A 17,686-nucleotide genomic window follows, 5' to 3' on the forward strand; every position below is an offset into this window, starting at 1 on the left:
TCTGATTTGGCTCGTATCTCTGACTGGGATGAGGGTAATATGGTTGTCTTTGATGCATCTGAGACTCAGTTCTTGCACCTATCAACCCGACAAAATCTTCCACAGGTATGCCCACTAGTGTTTGATAATATTCAGCTTAATCCTGCATCATCCTTGAACATGCTTGGGGTTTCATTTACTCGGGACTTGTCTTGGAAAGATCATATTGCATCTCTTGTAAGATCTGCTTCCAAGAGATTGGGTGTGCTGAGCCGACTCCGCTCTTTCTTTACCCCTGCACAATTGTTGACTCTATTCGGGGGTTTTATCCGCCCCTGTGTGGAGTGCAGCTCTCATGTGTGGGGAGGCTCCCCACATGCAGCTCTTCTCAATGGGGTGGAGTCGGGGGCTTTTCGTCTCATTAGCTCTCCTCCTCTTACTGACTCCCTTCAACCTCTGTCTCTTCGCCGCACTGTTGCATCTTTATCTCTTTTCTATCGCTGCTTTAATGATCACTGCTCCTCTGAACTGTCTGCTTGCATTCCTCCACCTCTACGACGGGCGCGTAGCGCCCGTCTGGCAGCAGACTTTCATCCTTTTTCTGTCCAACTCTCTGATGCGAGAGTTGACCGTTGCTCCCAGTCTTTCATTTGTGCAACAGGTCAGCTCTGGAACTGTCTCCCTCTGTCTGTATTTCCTGCTGCCTATGATCTCCAGTCTTTCAAACGCAGTGTGTCCAGGCATCTCAAAATGGTTGGATCTTGAATTTGGCTCTATATTGTATTTTGTTTTTCTCTTGGAGGGAACTGTTACTGCGGGCTCATGGCCTTTGGTTCCTTCTTCCTCGCATAAAAAAATATATATATATATATATATATATATATATTATATACAGTATACAGCAATCCCTGTACTATCCAGACTCCCCACTTACCAGACATTGTGGGCCTGGACCTTCGGAATCCAAAAATGGCCAAAGAATTTAAAAAAAAAAAAAAAAAAAAAAAAAAAAAAATGCCCCCGTCCCCCCAAAAAAACAAATTTTTTGCACCCGTAATTTGAAATTGGTGCACAGCACCAAACAGCTGTGTTTATGCACGGCCCCTTCACCCCTTCCTTTCTCCCCCCCCCCCCACACACACACACACACCCACCATTTACCGTCTAACCACTGTTGTGAGTAGATGTTCATCGCAGTGGATGCCACACGTGCTCGTTTTTGTGAATAAACTGAAATACCTTGCCACTAGACCACATGGGAATTTACAGTGTTGTACAGTGCTAAGAAATTAGAATTTAGAGTGCAAGGGATTAAGTGTGGACTGCAAAGTGGCAGTTAAAACTGGTGTGGCGCAATTAAGAACAGGATGTGCAGTGTTATACAGTTATAACTCACAGTGCAAAGAATTAAGTGTAGCACAACACTGGATTACTGTACATGCTTCAAGAGCATTTTCACCACTGCCAGAGCCTTAGAGGAGGCGGCCACAGACATGCTGTAAGTACCCTGTACGCTGCTAAATATTTTCCATACTCACTTCTGAGTCTACATTCTCTGGTTCCCTTTCATTTATTTCATGGTTTATGTCCATTATTGGTGTAAATAGAGTCTTAAATAGGTGCTCTGCATGTCCTGTAGGGAGTTATTTAGGTGGCTTTCAAAGTTAGACTGGGTTGGGGTCCATAAGTACCAGTCCACGGAGGCAGGGACCCACTATCCGGATAAACCCACTTCCTGGACATGCCTTTGGCTCTGTTACATCGGATAGTGGAGGGATTAATGTATGTATACATTATATATATATATATATATATATCCATCTATCTATATGTAAATATCTATCTATCTATCTATCTATATATATATATATATGTATATATACAGTAAGACCTCATTATAACGGACTAATTGGAGCCCAAACCATTTCGAAAAATGCAAAATTCCGATAAAAGCAACATCCGGACTTCTCCCTGCTAATCCGGACTTTTTCTGATATATCAGACATTGGTCCGGATCGCATGAACGTTTTTAAAACTTTTTTAATACCATTGCGGTACTGTACTGTGTTAAAACTTCTCTACATTAATCAAATGGTAAAATATATTTAATAATACTGTACTGTACACTGATAATCTATCTATCTGTGTATAGGCCGACGCCCTAATCCCGCAAAGGGTGGCTGCAGACAAAATGTCTCCAAGTTGCTCTGTCACCCACCATTTGACTACCCCCCCCAACTCACCCCCCCTCCCTCATATACCTCTCAACTCCATCCCTCCACCTCGTCCTCGGTCTACCTCTCCCTCTCCCTTCCTCCACCTCACCTACATACACCCTCTTAGTCAGTCTTTCATTCTCCATTCTCTTCACATGTCCATACCACCTCAGTGTATTTCTCCTAATCTTCTCAACCACATCCACATCCACCCCACAGCGTGCCTTCACTTCTTCATTCGTCAACCTGTCCCTCCACGTCACTCCACATGGTCCTCTCAAGTAACTCATTTCCACTGCTCTCACTCTTGACTTGTTCCCCTCTTGCAAGATCCACGCCTCGCTTCCATACGTCAGGGTAGGGATCACAATACTATCATCCAGTGACTTCTTGACTTCCATACTCACCTTCCTATTTCTCATCACTGCTTTCAGTGAACCAACAACCTTCCTTCCCTGCTGTACCCTTTCACACACTTCATCCCCCAAAGTTCCATCCTTACTCATCACACTACCCAAGTACTTGAATGCACTCACATTCTCCATATGCACTCATATCTCCATACACTGATAAACATGTCTTTTATTTACCTTATTGTGGTGAACACAGCTGAAATGATCAGGCAGTCCGGACTGCTTCTGGCTTTATCAGACTTTTTCCAATGTATAGGAATTTAGTCCGGTAGTTCCTCGAGTCCGATAAAAGCGAATTCCGGTCTATTGAAGTCCGTTATATCGAGGTTTTACTGTATACATATATATATACCACGTTGAGTACACCGCTTCCCGTCCAATCAGCGAAGTTGGGTCTGGTTAGTACTTGGATGGGTGATCGCTTGGGAACACCAGATGCTGTTGGCATAATGTTCTCCCTACGTGTCAGGTGGGGTTGGTGGAGGATTAGTGCCCCTCCCTGTAAAACAATTAACTCTAAGCCCTTGGCCACCCCATTTGGGATACATGGCGTCTGGCAATGAATGAATGAATGAATGAATGAATATATATATATATATATATTTATATACGCTCAACTCCCTGCTATCGCACTTAATTGGTCACAGGAAACGCACGTGATAGCTGAATGCGTGATAGCTGAACTGAACAATCAATGGAAAAATTTCTAATTGTTTTTTCGGTGGCCCATTTTTCTAACTTTTAACCACTTTATTCCTACGATTTCTTGCCAATCTCTCCTCTAACATGAAATAAAGCATTATTATATTAATAATAACAGTATAATGAATAAATAAACAATATAAAAGGCCATCAAACTTTTATAAGGATTACGGCTTGGGTGGTTTGATGGGTTCCGAGGCTTGGGAGTGGCTTAGCTGCCGCCAGATCTCTTTGGCTGTCTCCATTTCTTTAGTGTCCACAGCTAAAGGGGGTATCACATGGTACTTTATATCAGGAATGGCTGAGGAACATTTAAGTGGAACAAAACTTGCACACTATCACACACGTTCCTCACACTGTCGTCAGAGCCCCGTCTCAGTTGTAAACACGTGATTACTTTATTAACATCACAGTTTTTTCGGGATAAGAAATATTAACTCTTTATAAGGGTTTCAAAACGATTGATATTTATTCTAAAATACAATATTAATAAGTATTCAGTGTTAGGCTAAATTTCACTGCTGTAGTACGATATATTCTTTCGAGTCACTGTTTTCCCCGTCGTGTCCTCGGCAGGAATCCGTTCAGATGCATTCCAAATGCCCGTGCTATAATCGGGAATTTTACCACTTTACTGTTCCGATTAACCATCATATCCTCTGCAAACCTCGTATGAAGTGTCATGTGAATAAGTTTCGCTTAGCCTGTCTTCAAACTCGTCACGTGATAGCGGTCTTGGAGTGCGTGATAGCATGTATGGTTGTGCATTTGATGTGTGCATGATAGCAGATAAGCGTGATAGCTGAACGCGTGATAGCAGGGGGTTGAGTGTATATATATATATATATATTCCACCAAGCAAGTTTACTGTAATTTTAGGTTACACCATCAACATAATTATATGATTCTGTTGGAGCCAGGGATGGGCTATAGGAATGCTGTAACTTAAGAAAGCTAGAGTAACAGGGGACTTGTAGCACTGTACTGGAACCATAAATGCATTTTTGTGTATCCGCACTTTTTGTTAAGTCAGCTTTTCTTTGTTTTCTCATTCACTCCATTTCATATACAGTACACTCCCATTATTTGACATATGTGTTCATTTCAGCTCAATGACCACTTTTTCTTTCAAAATTAATTGTTCCATTTAATGATAGCCAAGTTGTAATTTCCTAGTGTTTCTCAAATTTTTGTGTTTTAGTGCCTTTTCTGTGAAATAATTAAAAGGCTTGCAAAAACTTGGAGTTTCCTGCCACTTTCCATATTTTAAGCAAAAATTTGTTTGTGGTTGTTGTTGTTGTTGTTGATCAACTCCAGTTTTTTACTCAAGCAGACTCATCAACCACAAGCAAGCAAATGCCCCTGCAGGGCCATTCCTTGCAGTGAACATATGTTTCCTCGTGGTTGACGGCACCTCGCCACAGAGAGGTGCGGGGAAGAGCACAAAAATTTGGTTGACAGGGGCACCACGGTAGGCTCTGCTTCACCTCCTGATGTAGTTATATAACACCACGCAGTATTGTAAATGGTTTTGTGGGTTACAGGAAACCATTAAATTGTCACTCATTGTAGAACCAACTGAAGTGGAAAGAATAATAATAAAAAGTTACAGGAAGGAAAGGGAGAAGTAAGAATAGTGAACGACAGACACAATGATGAAAATGAAAGGAGTAGGCAGCACTGCATCGAGTGAATGGATGATTGTCGCCACTACCTGCCACTATGCGTTTGTGGTAGTTCATATTAATGGTTACATACGTCATTTTCAGTCAGAAATGTGACTGTACTGTATATGAAAAACAGATGATTCTATAATGGACTTTATAAGTACCACCAAATATTTGCCCTTGCAATCCATGTTGTAATCTCTTCTTTATAATAACTTCACCAAATGTAAATTTTGTTCAGTGTTGTATCCCAATCATTAAGCAGTCACCTTTTTCACGATATTGACTATTGTCACCTCCATTCTAGATATTCTCAGTTCCAAGAGGCATACACGCTGAATCAGATCCTGGAGTCACCCAAGATTCCAGGTGGCCTGACCAAGCTGCAGTGCTGCCCAACCTCAGATGGATCAGCAGCCGTGATCGTAGCTTCAGAAGATTTTGTAAAGCAGCACAACCTTCAGGACCAGGCTGTGGAGATCCTAGCGATGGAGATGACCACAGACTTCCCCTCGACCTTCGGTGAAGACAGTCCCATGAAGATTGTGAGTTTTCTTTCTCATCTAAGTCCCATGAAGATTGTGAGTTTTCTTTCTCATCTAAGTCCCATGAAGATTGTGAGTTTTCTTTCTCATCTAAGTCCCATGAAGATTGTGAGTTCTCTTTCTCATCTAAGTCCCATGAAGATTGTGAGTTTTCTTTCTCATCTAAGTCCCATGAAGATTGTGAGTTTTCTTTCTCATCTAAGTCCCATGAAGATTGTGAGTTTTCTTTCTCATCTAAGTCCCATGAAGATTGTGAGTTTTCTTTCTCATCTAAGTCCCATGAAGATTGTGAGTTTTCTTTCTCATTTAACAATACTTTCCTCCTTCTTTGCTACCCCTTAAAGAGATTGTTGTGGCAGCACTGTATCCAGGAGGCGGTAGCTCAATCGGTAGAGAGGTGGCCAGCAGTCCTACAGAACCTAGGTTCAAATTTCCGCTGGGGCAGGGAACAGTTTGGGGGGGGGGGGAAGCAGACTTTACTGATCTACCAGAAGGCCCGCCGACATGTCATAAAAATACCCCTGCTATTACCAATACAGTACACCAGTCTTGTATGAGACAGCCTAGCATATTGTCACTATGGATGGTGAGTCATAGCGCTGAAATGGTGACATGTAGTGGTGTATGCTGTGTAGGAGGACTATTGGGCTTTGGGAGCTGGCTGTGAAGCCTGTGCCTAGAGTTGGGGGGGGGGGGGGGGGGAAAAGCATCTCTAAAGCTTCCACTTCTCCTCCTCTTTCACTTTTTTTCATTTAATGTATTTTTTGGTCCTTTTTCCATACAAAGCAGATGACAGTCATCCAATGTCGTGGGTCTCCCAAACAAAGCAGGGCACTAAAGATAAGTACAGTTCATGCATAGTACCTGCTGTCAGTATTCTTCATAAGTTTGGTGTAAGAAGGGGAAAGGTCATCCCATGAAAAGAAGTAAAGTAAAAGTGGAATTGGTGAGGGTTCAAATACTTGGGTACAGAGATAGAAAAGAGAGGATAACGTGCAAAATATGTGGAAATTAAAGTAACACAAGAATGGGAGGTAGCTGGTGCTATGAAAGTCTTGATAAAAAACAGAGCCTTGAGTGTTGCAGTTGCACAAGGCTCCATGAAGGAGTGTTAGTGCCAACTTTAACATATGGATGTGAGACTATGGTGTGGCCTGAAAATGAAGTCAAGGGTGAGAGCAGTGGAGGTGGGACTGCTGAGGAATGCATGTGGAGTACAGAGAGTGGATAGGATACGAAATAATGTGATTCGTGAAAGATGCGGAGTAAGGAAGTCTGTGGATACCAGAATTGAAGAGAGTGTACTGATATGGTATGGTCATGTGGAGAGAATGGATACCAACAGAGTGGTGAAAAAGGTATATCTGAGCAAATTTGAAGGAGGGAGGAGGTGAGGTAGGCCAAGGAGAAGGTGGAGAGATATGGTGAATGAGTGTGTGCGGAAGAGAGGTATGGAAGCCAGAGAGGCTAGGGGACTGACAAGAGGTCGAACTGGCTGGATGTTTATTGTGAGAAGTGCATGATCAGGGATTTGGCACCCCTTTTTAACGTGACAGCGTTTGGATCAATTCTGTCGCATACGTTTATGTGAAGCTACAGAATGTGGTGAAAGTTTATGGCTTATCAGATAGATCCAGGATTCTGGGGGCTTGAATGATGAGTGAATGGAAGTATGGCCTATTGGAGTGGGCAAACTTGGGCCATCTGGACGTTGCTTCTCCTCATCCTGCCCTAGGGTGGGAAAGGAGGTCCTGATGATGATGATGTTTTCTTAATTTGCAGGTTGGGTATGACATGACAAAGGCAGCAGCTGAAAAAGTGTTCAAACAAGCAGGTGTCACCCCCTCAGATGTGGATGTGGTGGAACTTCATGATTGCTTTTCAGCCAATGAGCTCATCACATATGAAGCTCTTGGTAGGCATTGTAATGAGTTGTTCCTCTTACATACTTATAAGTTTTTATAGTCTTCCATCACACTGAAACTTACCTTTTCTGAATTTCTCTGATTGTACATAAAAGGTTCTCTTGTCTCCCTCACTGAGACATTTAATGCTTTAGATAAAAGCTCTTACTGCCCTTCCCTTGCCATCTTTTTCCAGTTTTTATACTCCATTCACTTTGTTTTAATTTTTATTATTGTTTACAATATTTAATTTCTTTCCTCATATTCTGTTTGGATTTCCTTCTTGTTGTATTAAGTTGTTCATTTTACCCACCTTATGTTGTCAGTCTTGCTTAGATTTTACCACACTTACTCAAGCAAGCAAGCAAACAGGCATTGTTTTCCTCATCTTGTGATTGTGTGGGTCAGGTTTGTGTGGTGAGGGTGAATCCGGCAAGATGGTTGATGCTGGAGACAACACGTATGGTGGCAAGTATGTTGTCAACCCATCTGGTGGACTCATTTCAAAGGGACACCCACTCGGAGCCACAGGTAGGTTCACAGCCAGTACGGCACATCTAGTTTTCTATCTATCTATCTATTGCCGGACGCCTCAATCCCGTTCGGGGTGGCCACAAACAAATCGCCTCCACGTCTCCCTGTCCCCCGTCATTTCACTGCCCTGCTCCCAACTCACACCCCCTGCTCTCATATACCTCTCCACCTCATCCCTCCATCTCATCCTCGGCCCCCCCCTCCCTCTCCCCCCTCTCCACCTCACTCACATACACTCTCTTTGTCAGTCTTTCACCCTCCATCCTCTCCACATGGCCAAACCGCCTCAGTGTATTCCTCCTAACGCTTCCTATCACATCCACATCCACACTACAACGCTCCTTTATATCCAGTTTTACTGACATTATTATTCAGGTACAGGTATGCTTCATTATATTTCAGGGATGTGTTCCAAATTATATAGTATTACAGTTTTTCAATACAGCCAGTAATGTTACGTGGAGGAAACTGGCAAATCACCTTATTAGGTAAGTGATATTTTAATTGGCAATATTTCTGTTATTACAGTGCATTTAAACCCTGCTGGACGGATGCTTTGTTAGGTAGTTTACGTCTCATGAGTCACTGTTTAATAATCATTGTAAATTGTACAGTTGGAGAAATTTCCGCATGGGACACTCTGTAGATGTTAGCAGCAGCGACAGACAGAAATGATCTGGTAACAGTGCTGGGGGTGAAACGGGGTGCGAGTTGCTTGGAAGGTGAATGATGGGGGAGAGGAGGGGTGATGGTGGGGGTAGGTGTGTGTTAGGGAGAGGTTAAGTAGCCATTAATTGTCAGAAAACTCTGCGTAGATAATCATTCCAATACGATTTTTCTATAAATAATAAAAGGTAGTGGCAACAAGCTACTAGTGATGGTTCAGTATTTGATGGAATAGGTTCAATACCTAAGCAGACAGGTATCACCAATACGTAACCTTATCCTTCGCCTCCGTCATTCCGTCCCCTCATACCTGAAAGCTTTCTATTGTTGACTGAGAATTTACTAATATTTAGAACTGATTTCAGCTGCATCTCATGCAAGTTGCGTAACAAAGATACTGTCAGTTTCATTGCAACATGTATTGAATTAGAATCTAACATCCTGTAATAGTCCATTTTATAGTTGGAAGCGAGGCGTGGATCTTGCAAGAGGGGAACAAGTCAAGAGTGAGAGCAGTGGAAATGAGTTACTTGAGAGGAGCATGTGGAGTGACGTGGAGGGACAGGTTGATGAATGAAGAAGTGAAGGAACATTGTGGGGTGGATGTGGATGTGGTTGAGAAGATTAGGAGAAATACACTGAGGTGATTTGGACATGTGGAGAGAATGGTGAATGAAAGACTGACTAATAGGGTGTATGTAGGTGAGGTGGAGGGAGGGAGAGGGAGGGATAGACCGAGGATGAGGTGGAGGGATGGGGTTGAGAGGTATATGAGGGGGGGGGTGAGTTGGGGGGAGGGTAGTCAAATGGTGGGTGACAGAGCGACTTGGAGGCATTTTGTCTGCAGCCACCCTTTGCGGGATTAGGGCGTCGGGCTATAGATAGAATAGATAGATAAGGCAACTTCTTTTATCTTAATACTGAACACTGGCAGAATAAGGAAAATACATCCTGTTGACTGATGGGATAATTTGTTATCCACTCATAGTTGTATAGGCACTTACCCAGTTTACGGCTGGATGAGCCTGGCCCTCATACCAGACTATAAATTTAAGCATACTCCAGTCAACACTTTCTTAGGGCCAATCACTCATATCTTAATAAGCCTCTATAACTTTATGCTTACGTGCATGCATGTGTGATTATATGAGTATTAAACGTACATAATCTTGAGGTCTCTCTCTCTGACACATGCAGTAAATTACCTTACATACAGTCACATTGGTAACCTTTCAGTTGGCAGGAGTAAGATACAATCAGGCTATTTTTCAGTTATCATCTAAAGTGAATAAGGACATAATGTCGCTATTAAGGTAGTGATATACTTGACAAAATACACACAGCACACACCAGCACTATGTAAGACTTGCATTGCTACAAATTGCGCATGCACGTAATGTTTTACAAAATTTTTGTAATGTAATATCTACAAATGAATGAAAGGAAGGCAGTGATTCATTATGTGTGTGTGGATGAAAGGATGCGAAGATGTGTAATGGATGCAAGAGCTTATAGATGTTGGGGGAGTGGACTTTCTGACCACTACTTGGTGGTGGCCAGAATTAGGATTCAAATACGATGGAGGAATAGAAGAAGGGAAAGATGAGAGGAAGGAGTAGTTGCAAGGAGAGGGAAAAGATTACAAGAGGATGAGAAAAAGGCAGAGTATAAGAGAGAAGTGGAGGAACGATTGGGCAAATATGAATTCAAGCAGATGGGAAACGTGGGAGGTGTGTGTAGGAAATATACAGAAGAAGTATGTGCAGCATGTGATGTGGTGTGTGGAAGGAAGAGAAGACAGAGGGAGGTGCAAGGAACAGCGTGGTGGACTGAAGAGGTGAGACAGGCTGTGGTACAAAAGAAGAAAGCATACAATGAATGGATGAGAAATAGGGGCGTGGAAGAAGTTGAGAGGCAGAAGAGAGAGTTATATGTAGAAAGAAAGAGAGAGGTGAAAAGATTAGTAAGAGAGAGTAAGAAGAGAGTGGATGAGGAATTTGGAAGGAATTTGAGTGTAAAGTGGAGGGACTGTAAGAAAATGTTCTGGAAAGAGGTGAAAAGAGTAAGACAGGGTGGAAGTGAAGTTAGCAGGGGAGTGAAAGATAAAAATGGTAGATTACCAGTAGAGAAGGGAGAAAAAGTGAGCAGATGGAGAGAACATTTTAAGGAATTGTTGAACATAGAGGATGGAAGTAATGTGAGTATAAGTGGCTGGGGAATGGCTGGGAGAAGGAGGGAGGTGAGAAGACAGGAAGAAATCAGTAGGATAGAAGTTGTGGAAGCAATGAAGAAAGTTAAATCGGGTAAAGCCCCAGGAATTGATGGAGTGTGTGGTGAAATGCTGAAGCGTGGGGGAGAGATAGTAGTAGAATGGATGTGGAAGATGTGCAGATTGGCGTGGGAGGAAGGTAGAGTCCTGGAGGATTGGAAGTCAGGTATAATTATTCCCTTGTACAAAGGAAAAGGGGAAAAAGAAGTGTGTGGTAATCATAGGGGCATTTGTCTTCTTAGTATAATAGGAAAAGTGTATTGTAGGATACTTATTGACAGAGTTAGAGAAAGAACAGAGAAATTAGTTGGAGAAGAACAGGGAGGCTTTAGGAAGGGAAGAGGTTGTGTAGATCAGATATTCATTCTTAGATCTTTAGTGGAAAAGTTTCTAGAGAAGGGAAAGAAGTTGTATGTGGCCTTCATGGATTTGGAGAAAGCATATGACAGGGTGGATAGACAAGGATTGTGGAAAGTGTTAAGAATATATGGAGTAGATGGGAAGTTGTTGAATGCTGTGAAGAGTATGTACGATGGTGCGAAGGCTGCAGTGCATGTGGATGGTGAACTAAGTGAACTTTTCTCTTTGAAAGTTGGGTTGAAACAGGGATGTGTCATGTCTCCATGGTTGTTCAATCTGTACATGGATGGGGTGATAAAAGAGGTACAAGGTAGGGTAGTGGATGTTGGAGTGGCCCTGGTGAGAGAGGATAGTGTTTGGAAACTCCCTGTATTGTTGTTTGCAGATGATATTGTGTTGTTGAGTGAAGACGAAGGGAAGCTGCAAGGCTTGGTGGATGAGTTTGGGAGAGTGTGTAAGAAACGGAATGTAAAGGTGAATGTAGGGAAGAGTAAAGTGATGGACTTTGAGTGGGGTGAAGTCAGTGAATGTACAGCAAGGTTGGATAGTGAGGAATTGGAAAATGTGAGTACGTTTAAGTACTTGGGTAGTGTGATGAGTAAGGATGGAGGTTTGGAGGGTGAAGTGCTTGAAAGGGTACAGCAGGGAAGAAAGGTTGCTGGTTCTTTGAAAGCAGTGATAAGAAACAGGGAAGTGAGCATGGAAGTGAAAATGTTACTACATGACAGTATTGTGATACCAGCTTTAACATATGGAAGTGAAGCTTGGACGTTGTTGGAAGGACACAAGTTAAGAGTGAGAGCAGTGGAAATGAGTTATTTAAGAGGAGCCTGTGAAGTCACATGGAGAGACAGGCTGACGAATGAGGATATAAAGGAGCGTTGTGGTTTGGATGTGGATGTGATAGGAAGCGTTATGAGGAACACACACTGAGGTGGTTCGGCCATGTGGAGAGAATGGAGGGTGAAAGACTGACGAAGAGAGTGTATGTGAGTGAGGTGGAGGGGGGAAGAGGGAGGGGGAGGCTGAGGATGAGACGGAGGGATGGGGTGGAGAGGTATATGAGAGAGGGGGGTGTGAGTTGGGAGCAGGGCAGTGAAATGGTGGGGGACAGGGTGACTTGGAGGCGATTTGTTTGTGGCCACCCCAAATGGGATTGAGGCGTCTAGCAATAGATAGATAGATAGAATATCTACAAATGTGCTAGCAGCAGCGGTCACCCCATCCACACAATTGTTCTAAACACACACACACACTCACAGAGCAACTGGCATAGTGGTAATGCTTTCGCCTGCCATCTAGTAGGATGGGGGTTCGCGCAGGATCGGGTGCATAAAGTTTCACTAGCAAAGTGGGAGGTTACTGTTCCTCTTGAGGGAGGGAATGGTTGTATGCATGTGTGAAGGTCACAGCCTTGCCCTAGATCAGACTATATGAACTCTCAGCTCTCTTCCTGAAGGGTAATGTGCTGACGATCACACCAATCACGTTATCCTGACAGAGCCGGTGAATTACACACACTCACCCAAACGCATTAAATTTTGGCAGGCAGTTCTCCTCCTCTCTGCTCACTCCTTCCACACACAGAGAGAGATAATGTCACATACGTATTGTCTCATACAACTCACAGTTGTGGAGAATATAGCTGAATTCTTTCTGGGAATTAGGTCGAAGGAAGGACTTATTTGTCCTATTTAATTTAAACAAGAAATGTTTCTCAACCCAGCTGTTCTATTCTACTGAGTTTCTGATTAACTTCATGCATCAGTCTAGTACTATGCAATCTAACATTTGTTTGGATAAACAAATATTATTTACTGAACCAAGAACAAAAAACGTCACTGACAGAATGTGTCAGTACCAATGCCTATGTTGGGTTAGCACTTGGTTGGCAATGTTCTTGTAAAACATTGCTTTCCAAAGTGGGCAGCGCGCCCCCTTTTGGGATGTGTGAGGTAGATGGAGGAATGACCTGAAGCCATCTTCCAAAAGTTGCTGTTATATTGCTGTATGGCGCAGTAGCCTGGGCATTGAGGAAAAATGAAGAGAAACAGCTGGAGAGGACAGAGTTGGGAAAACTGCAATGGCTGATGGGAGTGTAACTGAGAGAGCGGAGAAGGAATGATGACATCAGAGCAGAGGCAGGAGTTGTGTCAGTTGTGGAGAAGGCAAGAGAGGTATGTTTGAGGTGGTACGGGGATGTGACCAGGATGGAGGAAGGTGATCCTGTGAAGGTGGCATGGAGGAGTCAGGTGGAAGGGAGAAGAATGAGGGGAAGACAAAGGATTAGGTGGAGAGATAGAATTGAGAAAGAAGTGAGGCAGTGAGGCCTGGAGGAAGAGGATGCAGCTGACAGAAGTTACTGGCAACAACGTATAAGAGCGACCGACCACACCGAGGACCATGGCAGCAATATATATATATACAGTATACACCTATATCTATATCTGTATCTATCTATCTGTCTATCTATCTATCTATATCTATCTGTCTCTCCATCTATATATTAGTCACAGCTCACGCATGCGTCTCAGACGCTAGTGAGTGAAGTGGCGATACACAAATCCACCTCATTCAGCTGCTGTCTACTGACCATCAAGTCACAGCCTTCCCAACCACAACCAGTTCAGCAGTACCGGTATATAATTCACTATGATCTGATGGATATTATGACTTTAAATATTCTTACAGGTATAAGACATTGTTATAATACCCAGGAAGTTTCAAAGAATATATCATATAAATAAACAAAGAAGTAGGAATATGCACTTATGATCATAAATGGCTAGAATATGCTGTTGCATATGCACATTTGCAAATTATCCTAAGCCTACTTATGAGTCTCTGTGAGATAAGCTGAGAGAGTTAGACAGCAAGAGACCCAGTAGGCTATTATACTGTACACTGCACAACACACACACGGAGATGCTATTGACTGACCTGAAAAGGTCTAGGTCTGGTTTATGCTTAAATTAGTTTTTGACAAACAGCCAGCATGTGCATACGATTTAGGAAATATATCAAATTCACATTGACAGCTAACAAAGATGCATTTATCTTAAAATCTGACATACTTTAATGCCTTTTGGGGTATAAAATACTAATGGTTGACTGAAACAATGAAGAAATGGTATATTATATATAATGTACTTTATTTTCCATGCACTACATATCTACGTTACAAGTATGAATGTATGAGCAACTTTTCTGAGAAGTATCTGAGGTAAACTGCTATCAGTCCATGTGTCACAATAGGGATGTTATAGATACTGAAGGGGGCAAGTCATTATATAAGGTTACATGTTGCTGATGTCAGTGTGTTTATATCAGCCTTGCATGATCAGTGAACTGACCACTTTTCATCTTGTCATGAACCATCACTTTACAGCTTGTTGCTACTTTGTGTATTCCCGTCATAAAAACACATTCATTTAAAATCTAAGCAAATTATGTTACGACATTAAATGGTTACTAAGCCTCTCCCCAACACTGCTACCCCCACTCCCATCCCTCCCAACACACAGCTACTCCCACTACCCCCCCCCCACCCCTCCTGCCACACAGCTACCCCCACTACTACCTCAATCCCTCACCTACCACGTACGTCCCATCCCTCCTTTACCCCCAACACTGTTACCAGATCAAATTATTTCCTGCCCCTGCTGACTTCTACATGGTGTCCCACGCAGAAATTTCTCCAACTGTACCTCATACGTGGCTTGCAGCTTGGCCTGTACAACCCTTCATTGTGCCTCATATGAAGTCTGTAGGTCAGCATGGGCTAAAAACTGAAAGACCATAAAAAAGGCATAATATAGTGAGACCTTACTTGCCATAATTTGACAAAGCATGGGTATCCAAAAACCCACTCAGACCCTCACATGGTCACAGCAACTGTATGATACTAAGTTATTTTGAATGAAACAAACAGTTTTTTTCAGCTCTGAGCAAGTCATAGGATTCTGAGTGTGTTAAGATGCCTTAGTCAGGTTACCAGTTATTCTGGTACTCAGCGGCTATGAGTCTGAGATAAGTACAGCAGACCCTAGTTATACAGTGAAGCAGTATGCAATGAACTGCTTACACGATGATGAAAAGTTAGGACCCATTTTCAATATATGATAGCATTTTCCCTTCGACAGTCATTATGATCCTTTACAGAGCCCCACTAGTGAATGTACAATCATCATTTTTGCTTAAATGATTACTGACATGCAAGCTTCAGTAGTTGTTTGTTCCAAGGTGGCCCTTGCACTTGTCACTATTGGTTGTGTTAGTGTTGATGAAGGAATAGTAGGTGTGATGTTGGAGTTCAAGCAACAAATGAAGTGCAGTGAAGTGGGATAACTTAAAGCTTAGGTGAGTTAGAAACTTGTTTATAGACTTATTTTTGGTAGTAAGCAGCAAGAGTCCACTGAAATGAAATAACTACCAGTTTAGGTGTGTTCAAAACTCGTGTTTAGACTTTGTTGGGTGAGTGACTATCTATCTATCTATCTATTGCCAGACGCCATAATCCCGTAAGGGGTGGCCATTTGACTTTGAGTTATTTGTTTTACGGGGAGGGGCACTAACCCTCCACCAACCCACTTGCTGACACGTAGGGAGCACGTATGAGTTGGTTATATGGTTACCACCCAGCGTTGTAAATGGTTTCTTGGTTTACAGGAAACCATTTGGCTTGTCACTCAATGTAAAGCCACACTTGGCCAAAAATATATTCCCATTGAACCCATGTTACTGACTTAATATACAATAAATCATTATGTGTTAGTGTTGATGAAGGAATAGTAGGTGTGATGTTGGAGTTCAAGCAACAAATGAAGTGCAGTGAAGTGGGATAACTTAAAGCTTAGGTGAGTTAGAAACTTGTTTATAGACTTACTTTTGGTAGTAAGCAGCAAGAGTCCACTGAAATGAAATAACTACCAGTTTAGGTGTGTTCAAAACTCGTGTTTAGACTTTGTTTGGTGAGTGAAAATATATTCCCATTGAATCCATGTTATTGACTTGATATACAATAAATCATTATGCAAATGATTTTTCAAACACATCATAAAATGAGGGCATTCTGTACATATCTGTTATCCTTGTGCTGTATAATTTTAGGTACTGTAGTTTCCCTATATTCAATAGGGAACCATGAGTGGAAGTTGTCATAGACACTAAAATTACAAATGTGTAAGTTAAAATAATATGGGAAAACTAGGGAAGCATGAGCTATTCACCAGAATGGTTGGAGAAGTGCATCTGTTGTTTGAAAGGATGCGAGTTCAATCCTGGACTGGGCCAGGTAACAGTTTAGTGTTCAGAATATTTTTCAAGCCAACTTGACTTCTCTTCCACAAGGCTTCTTGTATAAATGCATCCACTAAAACAATTTCAAGTGTTAAATGTGGCTGACCGAACGTGTTTTTAACATGTACAGTAGCTGTTAGTGCCGAAGTGGCAACAATTAAAATGTAACAAATAGGGGGACCACTGGACCTCAGAGAAAACTGGCAAGTTATGCCCAGTCAGGTAAAACAATATTACACTTTGCATGACTCGTCTGTCTTTTTCAGTATAAAGTAAAATTAGTTAAGAATATTAAGTAACAAGTGTTTGTAGTGTACAGTATAACCAAAACTGTATGACCTTGTCTAATTCATGCTAATACTGGCTCCCCCCCCCCCCAAAAGCAAGTTAGCACACCTTACTGTCTCCACCAGTGACTGCATCCTACAGTTCTTCCTTCAGTACATGTTACCTTGCCACATCCTCACACAACTTAGACCATATTTGGCGGAACACAATCTTTATAGGATATGGTATTGGATGGGTGCTGCATGCCCACCTTGAAAGATGACATTGAGTATTATTAATGCAGTCCCTAATATTCAAACTGATGAAGGGGGAGGGGTCAAGGAAAGCCAAACATGCAGGTATGAACTGTGTTTGACCAGAAAACTGGAACTTATATTCCAGAATGCCCCAAGTGAGACTAGGACTGACGTTCCACAACACATCTCCCAAATCCCCACTGAACCCCACCGTCTCCTATTGACCCCCACCCACTTACCCCTCAGCCTCACTTGCCCTCCATCCCCACCCCCTCCCCCTCCCCCCACTACCCTGCTCCCACCTTACATATCCTGCTGTTCTGGTCCTTGCTCCCCAGCCCCCACCTCTCCTTTATTTCCCTTACTGATGCCACAAAATACTAAACTTTTAAGCACTACAGCTGCCAAACTGTGGCATACAACCAGTGAAGTGATGTAGTGTTCTTCATCATAACTTCTATCAATGCGAGAGATCACACGAAGAGGAAAATCTGCCAGACACCACCAGAAACTATGTCTTGTTTTCATTTCTGTGGGCTAAAAGGGTCTTAGTTAATTTTCTGTCTATCTATTCTATCTATTGCCAGACACCTCAGTCCCGTTTGGGGT

The 17,686-nt window shown here is 42.5% G+C and overlaps 1 protein-coding gene across 1 annotated transcript in view; it reads left to right on the forward strand.

The window, feature by feature from the left end:
• The window catches only part of LOC145406352 (sterol carrier protein 2-like), a 167,392-nt gene that overhangs the window by 72,816 nt on the left and 76,890 nt on the right, over positions 1–17,686 (forward strand). Inside the window, exons 5-7 of the mRNA XM_080277512.1 lie at positions 5,285–5,522; positions 7,305–7,437; positions 7,835–7,957. Coding sequence (XP_080133638.1) covers positions 5,285–5,522; positions 7,305–7,437; positions 7,835–7,957 — 494 coding nt within the window. The remainder of the gene's footprint in view (positions 1–5,284; positions 5,523–7,304; positions 7,438–7,834; positions 7,958–17,686) is intronic.

The sequence above is a fragment of the Coenobita brevimanus genome, chromosome 70, assembly GCF_032717465.1.
Source record: "Coenobita brevimanus isolate Jiangsu-jjx chromosome 70, ASM3271746v2, whole genome shotgun sequence".
Classification (NCBI taxonomy): Eukaryota; Metazoa; Arthropoda; class Malacostraca; order Decapoda; family Coenobitidae; genus Coenobita; species Coenobita brevimanus.